Source organism: Rhinoraja longicauda, chromosome 2, assembly GCF_053455715.1.
Source record: "Rhinoraja longicauda isolate Sanriku21f chromosome 2, sRhiLon1.1, whole genome shotgun sequence".
NCBI lineage: Eukaryota > Metazoa > Chordata > Chondrichthyes > Rajiformes > Arhynchobatidae > Rhinoraja > Rhinoraja longicauda.
This window is the reverse complement of record NC_135954.1, coordinates 35,012,075-35,026,851: the sequence shown is the minus strand read 5'-3', so window position 1 is coordinate 35,026,851 and position 14,777 is coordinate 35,012,075. Positions and strand designations below refer to the sequence as shown.

The 14,777-nt window shown below is 42.5% G+C and overlaps 1 protein-coding gene across 1 annotated transcript in view; it reads left to right on the top strand.

Annotated features, from left to right (window-relative positions):
• The window catches only part of itga8 (integrin, alpha 8), a 222,036-nt gene that overhangs the window by 201,940 nt on the left and 5,319 nt on the right, over positions 1–14,777 (top strand). The window contains exons 28-29 of the mRNA XM_078417154.1: positions 1,994–2,095; positions 3,859–3,981. Coding sequence (XP_078273280.1) covers positions 1,994–2,095; positions 3,859–3,981 — 225 coding nt within the window. The remainder of the gene's footprint in view (positions 1–1,993; positions 2,096–3,858; positions 3,982–14,777) is intronic.

Genomic DNA, 14,777 nt, shown 5'->3' with positions numbered 1-14,777 from the left:
GGTATGTTTGCATTCATAGCGAGGAGATTTGAGTATAGGAGCAGGGAGGTTCTGCTGCAGTTGTACAGGGCATTGGTGAGACCACACCTGGAGTATTGCATACAGTTTTGGTCTCCTAATCTGAGGAAAGACATTCTTGCCATAGAGGGAGTACAGAGAAGGTTCACCAGATTGATTCCTGGGATGGCAGGACTTTCATATGAAGAAAGATTGGATAGACTCGGCTTGTACTCGCTGGAATTTAGAAGATTGAGGGGGGATCTTATAGAAACGTACAAAATTCTTAAGGAGTTGGACAGGCTAGATGCAGGAAGATTGTTCCCGATGTTGGGGAAGTCCAGAACAAGGGGTCACAGTTTAAGGATAAGGGGGAAGTCTTTTAGGACCGAGATGAGAACGGTTTTTTTCACACAGGGAGTGGTGACTCTGTGGAATTCTCTGCCACAGAGGGTAGTTGAGGCCAGTTCATTGGCTATATTTAAAGGGAGTTAGATGTGGCCCTTGTGGCTAAAGGGATCAGGGGGTATGGAGAGAAGGCAGGTACAGGATACTGAGTTGGATGATCAGCCATGATCATATTGAATGGCGGTGCAGGCTCGAAGGGCCGAATGGCCTACTCCTGCACCTATTTTCTATGTTTCTATGTCAACAGTAGACATGGTCTTCTCCCTTCGCCAGCTCTAGGAGAAGTGCAGAGAACAGCGGATGCCCCTGTATACTGCTTTCATTTACCTCACCAAGGCGTTTGACTTCGTCAGCAGAGATGGCTTATTCAAGGCTCTCCCAAAGATCGGCTGCCCACCAAAACTGCAGAGCATGATAGAATCCTTCCACATCAACAAGAAGGGGACAGTGCAGTTCAATGGCAGTTTCTCGGAGCCCTTCGACATCCGCAGTGGCGTCAAACAAGGTTGCAACCTCGCTCCCACACTCTTTGGGATTTTCTTCGCTCTGCTCCTGAAACAGTAGAGTATGTACACTCTACTCAGGCAGTGCAGGCTGCGGTGGCAGGGGCCATGTCCACCGCATGGAGGATGGCCGTATTCCAAAAGACATCCTCTATAGGGAGCTAACATCTGGGAGGAGAACCATCGGCCGCCCCCAGCTACGTTACAAGGATGTCTGCAAGAGAGATTAGAAGGTGCTTGACATCGATGTGGAGTCCTGGGAGAGCCTTGCAGCTGACCGTACAAGGTGGAGAGGTACCCTGAACCAACATCTCAAAACGGGGGAAGAGAAACTGATGAACGCAGCGGCATAAAAGCGGGCACGCGGAAAGGAGCGCAGCAACCTCAACAGACCAGAGACCACACACAAATGTGACCTTTGCGACAGAGACTGTCACTCTCGCTTTGGTCTCTTCAGCCACAAGCGACGCTGCTCTCGCCGAGGTGTGGAGCAAACAGCCAACTAGGATGCATCACCCATGGTCAGCCATGACCGAGGGGGCCTAAGAAGATGTTGGAGAAGGGAGGAGGAAAACAGAGAACAAAAGAAATGGATTGAAGGGTAGAAGACAGGGAAAAAAATGGTGCTGGAAAGTAAAAGTGGGTGAACATTGGCTGTTTGACTAGCTGCTGCTATTTAATCTGACACTTTAAAGTGGCTCGTAGGGAGAAACTACGCAGTTTTTTTGTTCAATAAATGGGTTAATGTAAAAATTTTGTGTTAACTCATCAATCAGCTACACGCTTGGATTCAGAACTCAATGCCACTTCACTAGCTTCAGAGAAAGCAAACTGATTTTGGAATGTTTACATAATCCATTGAAATAAATAAATTCCTGAGTAAACTGAGACTTGCATCCAATATTACTAAAGAGACATTCAGTGTTTCTCATACATTTGTTACAGGAAAGCTGTTTTATGTTAAATTGCCCAGCAAATACTGGATAATAAAATTATTTTGTTTTATTTCCTGCAGATGAAAGGTTTAGTGAATTAAGTACTGGAAATTGCATTTCTCTCTCACTTCTTCACTCTTTTTTTTACAGAGAAGGAACAACCATTATTCTCTGCAATCTCTGGTGTCATTTGTAGTGAAGGAAATGCCATACAAAATCCAGCCAGAGGAATTACCCAGTGCAAGTACTGTGGTAAGTGCCTTGAGGGGAAACACATTTTATAAACATGAGACTTGCTTAGATAACATTAACCGGATGTATACAGTCTTGGGATCCAGGAAGAAAAATTACAAGACACAACTTCCTTGTGCATAGGCTGCTGCCCATTCCCTGCCTGTGTACCGTGGTAGGTTTTTACATCATGTAGCAGAAACACAATGCACTCAGAGCAGCAGAGAGTGCAACCCTTACCAGCAAGAACTAACATTTACACAATCCCTTGCAGGCAATTCAAGATTTTCAAAATTTAATCCTGTAATTCATAGTGTTTTAGATTGAATCATTTGCAATATATATGAATGATATCCCAGTAGAACTGAGCATTTTTGTTAGTGTTTATTGTTTCCTGGAAAAAAAGTATAGGGCTTTGTTGCCTGGCTTCACGTCACAGATCTCATTTTCCACACGTGTAATTCTTTATAATGTTACTAAACTCTCCAGTTCCTGTTAAGTAATGTCAACTATTTTCTGCAAGTATTTTATTGTCATATGTCCCGAAACGGAACAATGAAATTCTTTGCCACTCAGCTTTTGTCACTTACTACATCCATCTGCCACTCACTACACCTCGGCACGGTAGCGCAGCGGTAGAGTTGCTGCTTTACAGCGAATGCAGTGCCGGCGACTCAGGTTCGATCCTGACTACGGGTGCTGTACTGTAAGGAGTTTGTACGTTCTCCCCGTGACCTGCGTGGGTTTTCTCCGAGATCTTCGGTTTCCTCCCACACTCCAAAGACGTACAGGTATGTAGGTTAATTGACTGGGTAAATGTAAAAATTGTCCCTAGTGTGTGTAGGATAGTGTTAGTGTGCGGGGATCACTGGGCGGTGTGGACTTGGTGGGCCGAAAAGGCCTGTTTCCGCACTGTATCTGAAATATGAAATATGAAATAAACACTCACCTGCATCCACCTATTACTTGCCAGGCTTTGCCCTGCCCCACCTCTATTTTTCAGCTCCCCCCCTTCACATCAGTCTACAAGGATAATCTAAAATGAATGAATAATAATGCAGATAGATCCAGAGTCAATGAGTTTATTAATACAGAAACACGTATAATAGCATCGCAGTAGTCAAGTCACTGATTGGGTTTTCTCGGACTTGACCAGTGGATCCAACCACATGAGGTGAAATCCTAGCTCAGTCGATGAGATACATTAGACTTTATAGAGGGTTTAGACTTTAGAGATTCAGTGCGGAAACAGGCCCTTCAGCCCACCATGTCCGTTCCGACCAACGTTCACCACCAACACTATCCTACACACTAGGAACATTTTTTACACAACTTACCGAAGTCAATTAACCTACAATCTTGTATGAAACCCGAGCACCCAGAGAAAACCTACACGGATACCGGGAGAACGTAGAAACACGGCACCTGTAGTCAGGATTGAACTTGGGTCTTTAGTGCTGTAAGGCAACAACTCTACCGCTGCACCACCGTGCCACCCTAAATGACATTGTTCCGCCCTAAATTCAAGTAAATCTGGTCTAAACATCGTGGCTTTGAAACATAACAACCTAACTAGTTTGCCATTTTCTTTCAGCGCAAGAAAATCTGCTGCGCTTCTCTATTCTGGCCTGTGCATGTGTTAGAAACACCAATGCGTTGAGTCTAAAGTGCCCCGTGAAGTGACCTCGAGAATTAGTGATGAGCAATAAATCCTGCCGTGTCTGTGATGTTCGTGTCTTGTAGATAAGTTAAAAAAGTAATTTGCAACGTTTTTCCTTGTCTAGATAAGAACATCAGTGATTTGGGCCACACCTAACGCTTCACTTGCGATTCCCCTGTGGGTCATAATTCTAGCTGTACTAGTCGGCTTGCTGGTTCTGGCTATTTTGATCTTAGTCATGTGGAAGGTATGTTTTCAATTTCATCTTTCTCTCTATTTGCAAAACATATTGTGCACTAAAACGTTAACCCATTGAGTATCCGGCTGAATTAATAACATAACATCCAAACCAATTATGTAATATACTGAATATAAAATGACAAAAGACTCTAAGTAGTCTATTAAGGGCAAGGGCAATTTTCAATTTTTTTTCTTACCAATTATTTAAAAATGCATTGAACACCCACATATTATTAGCTAACGGCAAAAATATCGAAGGGATGAATTTAGTTTGCCTGCTAATGCTGCCAAAGAATACATTCAGTTCCTTGTGTTCTGGTATCATTGATTTTGTAGCATTAATGGTGCCTCTGTTTGAATATGGACTCGTGCAAGGTGCACATTTGGCTGCACGTTCGAGAACACAGCTCTGGGTGCACTAGATGGACACAGCTACTGGACCACAACAACAATTGTTTCACCACTGAAAATGTCCCTCCATCTTCCCCACCCAGATCGGTTCAGGTCAGACAATGGCCATGGGCTAGTCTGGGGCTGCATTGTGACTGTGAATCATGGTGGGAGAGCTGAAATCAGACTGACAGTCTGGATGATTAGTGGAGAGCGGGGCTTCTTTAAATGGGACCAGAATCTTAGATAGAAATTGAGTTGTCATGGGGAACTAGCACAGAAGGGGCCAGGTTGATCAGTGAAGATCATACTGTTTAGCAGGGCAAGATTGAGGGGTCTGGTGGTCTACACTTGCACCAATTTTCATCTGATCTTGCTTTCTTGTTCTTATGTTTAGTGACAGAATGCTGAAATTGGAAATAAAAGTACTTAGAACAATACAGCACAAGAACAGCCCCTTCAGCCCACAATATCTGTGCCCAACATGATACCAAGACCAACTCCTATCTGCCCGCACCTAAACGATATCGCTCCATTCCCTGCATATCCATGTGCCTATCCAAAAGTCTCGTAAATGGTACTCTCATATCTGCCTCAACCTCTACCCCTGGCAGCACATTCCATGCATTCACCACCCTCTGTGTAAAAACAAAACATGCCCTGCGCATCTCTTTTAGGCTTTGCCCTTCTCACCTTAAAGCTATACCCTGGTATTTGAAAAAATTCCATCCTGTGAAAAAGGCTCTGACTGTCTCCCCTATCAATGCCTCTCATAATTTTGCATACTTCTACCAAGTCTCTTCACAACCTCTGGCATTCGAGAGAAGTTTGAGTGGTTGACAGAATGGTGTTTGTGGAGGGCAGGGGACTGGGGACTTTGGTGGGAACACAAAGGTGCAATCAGTTTGGATGGTGGTGATTGCAGAGGTTCGGAGAGGACAATTGAGGTGCAGTGGGGGGTGAGTACAGTGCTGGGAGGGTGGACTCAAAGGATGAAGACATGTCATTCACCTACCTGGCAGATGCCTAGTCCACTGCAGTGCATGGCAAGAAAATGGGTGTCCATGGAGTCCTTAGCTTTGGGTGTTCCTGGGACCTCATGGTCAAATTCTTCTGAAGAAGCATTGTATATGGGGTGTTTCATCACCTTTCACACCCCACATATGGAAGTCACATCAGGATTGCGAGAGTGGTACCCAGCTGGAAGGGCACTGATGAATTTCCAGAGGAGTTTCCAGTTCCATTAAAGTGGAGACACAGGTCGACAGTGGTGAAGAAGGTATATGGATCAGTCACTGAGTATAGAGGTTGGGACGGCATGTTACAGTAGTTCAAATCATAGATTCAGCCACAGTCTTAGTACTGGGTGCAGTTCTGGCCACCACCCTGTCGGAAAGATTTGATTAAGCTAAAGAGGGTGCAGAATAGATTAATGCGAAATGTTTCCTGGACTGGAGAGTTTGAGTTATAAGGAGGGAGTAGATAAAATGGGACTGTTTTCTTTGGAGCGATGTAACTCAGAGCTGAAATCCATCAGTTTTAATCCCAAAGAACACATATTTTATTAACCGGGAGAGTTCAAGCACATTTAGTGACAACTAATTTGTACTGAGTTGGTTAGAACAATTAATGGTTCAGAATTAGCTTCATTCTAGCTTTGATTTATAATAAAGCCTGTTTAAACAATCGTCAAACAATCTACAACCGCATTATTAAATAGTGCCCACATTATGCGGAGCAACACTGGCATTTAAATTAATATCTTTACTGAATAAGTATTTATAGGATTAGTAATTAATTCGTTAATTTCCTCTTTGGAATAAATTATCATGGCTTGACACATTTTATGACCATTAACAAAGAATTAAATAGATTCTCAATATTCAGAATCTAGCATTGTTATGGGAGTGAATGTTCAGATAGCACAACCTATGACTTTTGTGCCACCTAATGGTTGCAGCTGCAATTACAGGGCGGAAAAAAGTCAGCCTTTCCTCTAACCTGAGACCATTTTAACAAATCTATGATTGTGTTGGAGATATGGAGATTATAATCTTATGAAATGTCTGCTTTTATGTGAACATCTAGATAACTCAGCATACAAGAGAGGACTGCAAAAATATTAACGCTGTATTCAAATAAAATCATGTGACTAATGTTGACTTAAGAAACATTTAGACCTAGAAATTCATTCTCGTTGCACTCATAGAAAATCTCCATAAAATACTTTTACTTTCTTGTATCACTCATAAAAATGTAGAGGTCGAACCCACAGTCGAGCAAAATTGCAAACATTTCCCTTGCTTATCATGTAGGGGTACTTTTATCATATCATCATATCATATCATCATATCATATATATACAGCCGGAAACAGGCCTTTTCGGCCCACCAAGTCCGTGCCGCCCAGCGATCCCCGTACATTAACACTATCCTACACCCACTAGGGACAATTTATTTTATTTTATTTATTTATTTTTTTTAACATTTACCCAGCCAATTAACCTACATACCTGTACGTCTTAGCTTTATGTCAGAATTCCCAGCATTAAACGTCCCAAAGATACCAGCAATCATGTGGGGCTATTTTTAGCCTGTCAGTGTGATTTTTGGCATGATCTCTTCATCCAAAAAACAACAATCCTTGTTTCCCCACAGAACAACCAGCTTTTAAATACAAACACTATTTAAAGGGCCATTCTCACCATCTATAAAAAGGCCATCATCTTTTCCAGGCTGTTCAACAGCATTCTGCAACTTCCCTTCTTGCTTTGAACATTGTTCATGTTTAAGTCTCGGCCTTCTTTTGCATGTTACTGTGAATCCAATCAGCATTTGTCTGCACCCACCTTTTGCTTCTATTTCTTGGAAATGAAAAATAGAATTGGATGCATCACAGGCAGCCAATGGACACCTTGAGCCTGCTCCACCACCTAGTAAAATAAAGCTGATCCAATATTGGCCTCAACACCATTTTCCCATTCTCTCCCTGTACCTCTGGATTCCCCCACAGTTCGAATGTCTGTCAGTCTCCATCTTGAGTACATTAAATGATTCTGCTTCACAGCAGTATTTAGGATGCCACGGTGGCGCAGCGGTAGAGTTGCTGCCTTGCAGCGCTGGAGACCCAGGTTCAATCCTGAATATGGGTGCTGTCTCTACGGAATTTATACGTTCTCCCTGTGACTGCATGGGTTTTCTCCGTGTGCTCCGGTTTCCTCCAACACTCCAAAGATGTACAGGTTTGTAGGTTAATTGGCTTCAGTAAAATTGTAAATTTTCCCTTGTGTGTAGGATAGTGTTAGTGTACAGGGGGCTGTTGGTTGGCCTGTACTCGGTGGGCCAAATGGCCTGTTTCCACGCTGTATCTCTAAAGTCTAATGCTCTTTGGGGCAGAAATCCAAAGGTTCACAAACCCCTGAGTGAAGAAATCTCCCTCATCCTGATCTTAAATGGCTAGCCCTTCCTGTGAGACTATGCCCCGTTGTTCTAGATACCACCACCAGGGAAACATCCTCAACCTTGTCAACCTCCTCAGATTAGGGGGGTGATTAGCTACAAGGAAAAGTTGGACAAACTTGGATTGTTTTCTCCAAAATGCCAGAGATTGAGGGGAGACCTGAACAAAGTAGATAAAATTATGAGAAGTATAGATAGGGTGGACAATCAGAAACTTTTCCCCAGGGTGGAAATATCAAAGACTAGAGACATAGCTTTAAGGTAAGAGGGCCAAAGTTTAAAGGATGTCTGAAGGGCATTTTTTTTTTTTTAACATAGAAGAGTTTTTTTTAACATAGAAGAGAAAGGCTTAGCAACACTTATTGGGGCGTATTATAGACCGCCAAATGGGGAACGAGAATTGGAAGAGCAAATATGTAAGGAGATAGCAGATATTAGTAGTAAGCACAGAGTAGTGATTGTGGGTGATTTCAATTTTCCGCACATAGACTGAGAATCACATTCTGTAAAAGGGCTGGATGGTTTGGAGTTTGTAAAATGTGTGCAGGATAGTTTTTTGCAGCAATACGTAGAGGTACCTACCAGAGAAGGGGCAGTGTTGGACCTCCTGTTAGGAAATGAGACGGGTCAGGTGACGGAGGTATGTGTTGAGGAGCACTTTGGGTCCAGTGATCACAATGCCATTAGTTTCAATATAATTATGGAGAAGGTCAGAACTGGACCAAGGGTTGAGATTTTGGATTGGAGAAAGGCTAACTTTGAGGAGATGAGAAAGGATTTAAAAGGAGTGAAATGGGACATTTTGTTTTATGAGAAGGATATAATAGAGAAATGGAGGACATTTAAAGGTGAAATTTTGAGAGTACAGAGTCTTTATGTCCCTGTTCGGTGGAAAGGAAAGAATAATAAGTTGAAAGAGCCGTGGTTTTCTAGGGAAATTGGACACTTGGTTCGGAAAAAGAGGGAGATATACAATAAATATAAGCGGCAGGGAGTAAATAAGATTCTTGAGGAATATAAAGAATGTAAAAGGAATCTTAAGAAGGAAATTAGAAAAGCAAAAAAAAGATATGAGGTAGCTTTGGCAAGTAATGTAAAAGTAAACCCCAAGGGTTTCTACAGATATGTCAATAGCAAAAGGATAGCGAGGGACAAAATTGGTCCATTGGAGAGTCAGAGTGGACAGCTATGTGCTGAGCCGGAAGAAATGGGGGAGATATTAAACAATTTCTTTTCTTCGGTATTCACCAAGGAGAAGGATATTGAATTATGCGAGGTAAGCGAAACACGTAGAGTAGTGATGGAAACCATGAGGATCAAAGAAGAGGAGGTACGGACACTTTTAAAAAATATAAAAGTGGATAAGTCTCCAGGTCCTGACAGGATATTCCCTAGGACATTGAGGGAAGTTAGTGCAGAAATAGCAGGGGCTATGACGGAAATATTTCAAACGTCATTTGAAACGGGGATGGTGCCGGAAGATTGGCGCATTGCGCATGTTGTGCCCTTGTTTAAAAAAGGTTCTAAAAGTAAACCTAACAATTATAGACCTGTTAGTTTGACGTCTGTGGTGGGAAAATTAATGGAAAAGATACTTAGGGACAATATATATAAGCATATGGATAAACAAGGCCTGATTAGGAACAGTCAACATGCATTTGTGCCTGGATGGTCATGTTTGACTAATCTTCTTGAATTTTTTGAAGAGGTTACCAGGGAAATTGATGAGGGCAAGGCTGTGGATGTTGTCTATGTGGACTTCAGTAAGGCATTTGACAAAGTTCCACATGGAAGGTTGATTAAGTAGGTTAAATTGTTGGGTATTAATAGTGAAGTTGCAAGATGGATTCAACAATGGCTGAATGGGAGATACCAGAGGGTAATGGTTGACAACTGTATGTCAGGTTGGAGGCCAGTGTCTAGTGGAGTACCCCAAGGATCTGTGTTGGGTCCGCTGTTGTTTGTCATTTACATCAATGATCTGGATGATGGTGTGGCAAATTGGATTAGTAAGTATGCAGATGATACTAAGATGGGTGGTGTAGTTAATAATGAAGTAGATTTTCAAAGTCTACAGAGAGACTTGGGCCTTTTGGAAGGGTGGGCTGAAAGATGGCAGATGGAGTTTAATGCTGATAAGTGTGAGGACAAATCAAAATAGGACATACAGGGTAAATGGTAGGGAATTGAGGAATGCAGTGGAACAGAGGGATCTGGGAATAACTGTGCATTGTTCCCTGAAGGTGGAATCTCATGTGGATAGGGTGGTGAAGAAGGCGTTTGGTATGCTTGCCTTTATAAATCAGAGCATCGAATATAGAAGTTGGGACGTAATGTTAAAATTGTACAAGGCATTGGTGAGGCCGAATCTGGAATATGGTGTGCAGTTCTGGTCGCCAAATTATAGGAAGGATGTCAACAAAATAGAGAGAGTACAGAGGAGATTTACTAGAATGTTGCCTGGGTTTCAGCACTTAAGCTACAGAGAGAGATTGAACAGGTTGGGTCTTTATTCTTTGGAGCGCAGAAGGTTAAGGGGGGACTTGATAGAGGTTTTTTAAATTTTAAGAGGGACGGACAGAGTTGACGTGGGTAAGCTTTTCCCTTTGAGAGTGGGAAAGATTCAAACAAGGGGACATAACTTCAGAATTAAGGGACAAAAGTTTAGGGGTAACATGAGGGGTAACTTTTTTACTCAGAGGGTGGTGGCTGTATGGAATGAGCTTCCGGTGGAAGTGGTGGAGGCAGGCTTGATTTTATTATTTAAGAGTAAATTAGATAGGTATATGGATGGGAAGGGATTGGGGGGTTGGTCTGAGAGCAGGTAGATGGGACTAGGTCGGAGAAAGTGTTCGGCATGGACTAGAAGGGCCAAACTGGCCTGTTTCCGTGCTGTAATTGTTATATGGTTATATGGTAGGTTGGGTGCCTGGAACTTGCTGCCAGGGGTGGCAGTAGAGGCAGATACGATAGTGGTGTTTTAAGAGGCTTTTCGTTAGGCACATGGATATGCAGGAAATGATGGGATGTGCTTTATATGCCGGCAGAGAAGGTTAGTTTAACTTAACATCATGTTTGGCATGGACATTATGGACCTAAGGGGCTTTCCTGTGCTTTACTGTTCTTGGTTTAAGATCATCTTTCAGTCTTTGACAACCCAATAACTTTAAGATCAATCCTACTTTATATATCAACCCCTTTATCCAAACAATCAACCCACTGAACTTTCTTTGCACTGCCTCCAATGCAAGTATATCCTTCCTGAAATATGAAGACAAAAAACTGTGCACAGTACACTGAATTACAGGCATTAGTACAAACACACTAGTGCTTCTAATGTTGCACCAACATTTCCCTGTTGTGATACACCATACACAGGTCTCATTACTCAAAGTTATCCACCAAATCCAACTCATAACTCGGCCTTTTTTAAGCCGTGCATCAGAACAGCTGTTCCTATTATGATCCCAAATATAGGCTTACATTTATGCTTTGACTGTTCTCAAAGTCAAGATAACAGATACCCTTAACCTCCTAGGCTAAGACACATTGCAGACTGCTACAGCTGCTCCATGTCACATCTCAGAGACTGCAGCTCACTGCTGCACCAGGGAAATTATTGATGCTCCATACTCAAGAAGCGTTGAATTTATCTACTTTTCCTTCAACACACAGGCAAACCTTTGCAAACTTGAGGCACTCGTAGACTTAAGTCAAGTACGTTAATGGATATTTAGGTCTGGCAATATATAAAAAGCAAGGATATGCAAAGAGGTCAGAATCAAGGGTATTTCTATCTTAAATATCTTGTGTTTAAGAAGGATCTAGGGGTCCAAGTCCATAGCTCCCTGAAAGTGGCAACACAAGTAGTTAGAGTCATCTGATGTGCTTGCCTTCATTAGTCAGGATATTGAGTATAAGAGTCAGGTAGTCATGTTGCAGCTTTATAGGACTTTGACTAAGCCACATTTGGAATATTGTGTGCAGTTCTGATTGCCCATTACAGGAAGGACATGGAGGCTTTGAAGAGGGTGCAGGACAGGTTTCCCAGAATGCTGCTGAGATTAAAGGGTATTGAGGAGAGGTTGGACAAACTTGCAATATTTTCTTTGGCATGTTAGAGGTTGAGGGAAGACCTGATGGAAATATAAAATTACATGAGGCGTAGATAAGGTCAGTATCTTTTTTTCAGGGGAGGAATATCAAGACTAAAGGGCATTGCTTTAAGGTCAGAGGGGGCCAGTCTAAAGGAGATGTATGGGGAAGCTGACATCATACTGTCACTCAAAAGCAACATTAGAATTTTATTAGTATTTTAGAATGAGAATAGCTTCTTTAGTAATGAAACATAATAAACGTTTAAAACATCAGTATTAATTTAGTTTATTTATTGTCATGTGTAGTGAAAAGCTTTCGTTGCATGCTAACCAGTCAGTGGAAAGACTATAATTAAAATTGAGCCATTCACAGTGTAGAGATGTATGATAAAGGGAACATGAATAATGTTTAGTGCAAGATAAAGCCAGTAGTCTGATCACAGATAGTCTGAGAGCCTGCAATGAGGTAAATGGTAGTTCAGGACTGCTCTCTAGTAATGGTAGGATGGTTCAGTTGCCTGATAACAGGTAGTAAGAAACTGTCCCTGAATCTGGAGGTGATCGCGCTCACACTTCTCCACCTTTTGCCCGATGGGGATGGGGAGAAGAGGGAGTGGCCAGGGTGCGACTCGTCCTTGACAATGCTGCTGGCCTTGCAATGCAGTATTTGTCACCTCTTGCAAATACTAAACAATGATGCTACGCAAGAGGCCATTAGTAGCAGACTGTTATTGGCTGTGCCAATTGGCTTCTAATCCCCGACTCCTTGGTCATCTGTTGCCAGCCCTGCTTTGTTCTGGCCTTTTCTTAATTCCAATTCCCTCTACTTTCAGTCTAAAGAAGGGTCTCGACCCGAAATGTCACCCATCCTTTCTCTCCAGAGATGCTGCCTGACCCGCTAAGTTACTCCAACACTTTGTGTCTATCTTCGGTATATACCAGCATCTGCAGTTCATTTCCACACACTCTATAAACTAGTGTTGCTGACGTTATGTTGCCTTATGACAAGGCGAGATAGAACTGGCTTCATGCAATGCGACTCAATGTCTGACATTTTTAAATTCTATTTGAATTCATTTAAGGAATATACAATAATCATATGAAAATAGAAATATTTATTACAGTTGATGGCTATTGGATAGAAAATATATATCCATCTCCGTAAGCATTCATTGTGTGCTTTGCAGTCAAGTTTGCACAACCACACCCATGCAGTTAGCTGATTAACTAGGTTAAATACAACTCAGTATTAAAGGCATTAACACAATGTTCATTAAATTAAAATAGATTGTTTTATTCAGCGTTTTCTTCCTAAATAAAAGGGGGAAAGGTTTAATCTACTGTAAAATTATTTGATGGAGATAATCATCTACAGGATATAATAGCACACTTTATTCGGGACCCCATCCACAATCCTTCACCCGCTCCACTGCTGATTCACAGTTGCCCTGCAGTAACTCACCAATACTCCTCATACAGCACCTTCCATGACTACTAATTAGAAGGACAGGGGACAGCAAAAGCATAGTTTACACAAAATGCTGGAATAACTCAGCGGGACAGGCTGCATCGGCCTGGGGATAGAAGGAATGGGTGATATTTTGGATCGCGACTTCAATCCGAAACGTCACCCATTCCTTCTATCCAGAGTTGTTGCCTGTCCCGCTGAGTTACTCCAGCATGTTGTGTCTATCTTCGGTGTAAACCAGCATCTGCAGTTCCTTCCCACAAATATTTAGTTTTGTTTATTATTGTCATGTGTACTGAGTTACAGTGAAAAGCTTTTGTTTGCGTGATAGCCAAACAAAGAAAGACTATACATGAATACAATCAAGCTGTCCACAGTCCACAGATAAACTATAACTGGTACAAAATTTTGTGCAACATATAACACTGAAGTCCGATAAAGTCTGATTAAAGATAGTTCAAAGGTCTCCAATGAGGTAGATGGAAAGTCAGGGCTGCGCTCTAGCTGATGAGAGGATAGTTCAGTTGCCTAATAACAGCTGGGAAGAAACTGCTCCTAAATCTGAAGGTATGCATTTTCAAACTTCTGTACCTCCTGCCTGTGGGGGAGGGGAGTGACTGGCATGAGACTGGTCCTTAATTATGCTGTTGGCCTTGCCGAGGCTGCATGAAGTGTAGATGGAGTCAATGGATGAAGGGTTTCAACCTGAAATGTCACCCATTCCTTCTATCCAATGATGCTGCCTGGCCTGTTGAGTTACTCCAGCATTTTGCGACCATCTTTAATAGTGGGGTTGTTGGTTTGCATGGTGGTCTGGGCTACGCCCATAACTCTCTGCAATTTCTTGCGGTCTTGGATGGAGCTGTTCCCAAACCAGCCTGCAATGCCCAATGCCGTCCCTTTACCATTGCTGGTCGAAAATCCTGGAACACTCTCCCTCACATAACTGGATATACCCACACCTCAAGGACTGCAGGGGTTCAAGAAGGCAGCTCACCACCACCTCCTCAAGGGCAGTTAGGGATGGGCAATAAAATTTTGCCTCAGCCGGTGAAGCCCACATCTATATAATGAATATATATTTTTAACTCATTGCTAATCACTGTGAGTGATTCTTACTTAGACTAATAGAATCATGCAGCCAGAAACAGACCCTTCAGCCCAACTTGTCCATGCCAACCAAGATGCTCCATCTAAGCCAGTCCCATTTCCCTGCATAGGGGCCCATATCCCTCTTTGAGCGGTCATGGTGGCGCAGCGGTAGAGTTGCTACCTTACAGCAAATGCTGCGTAGGAGACTCAGGTTTGATCCCGACTACGGGTGCTGTCTGTACGGAGTTTGTATGTTCTCCCCATGACCTGCTTGGGTTTTCTCCGAGATAGAAACATA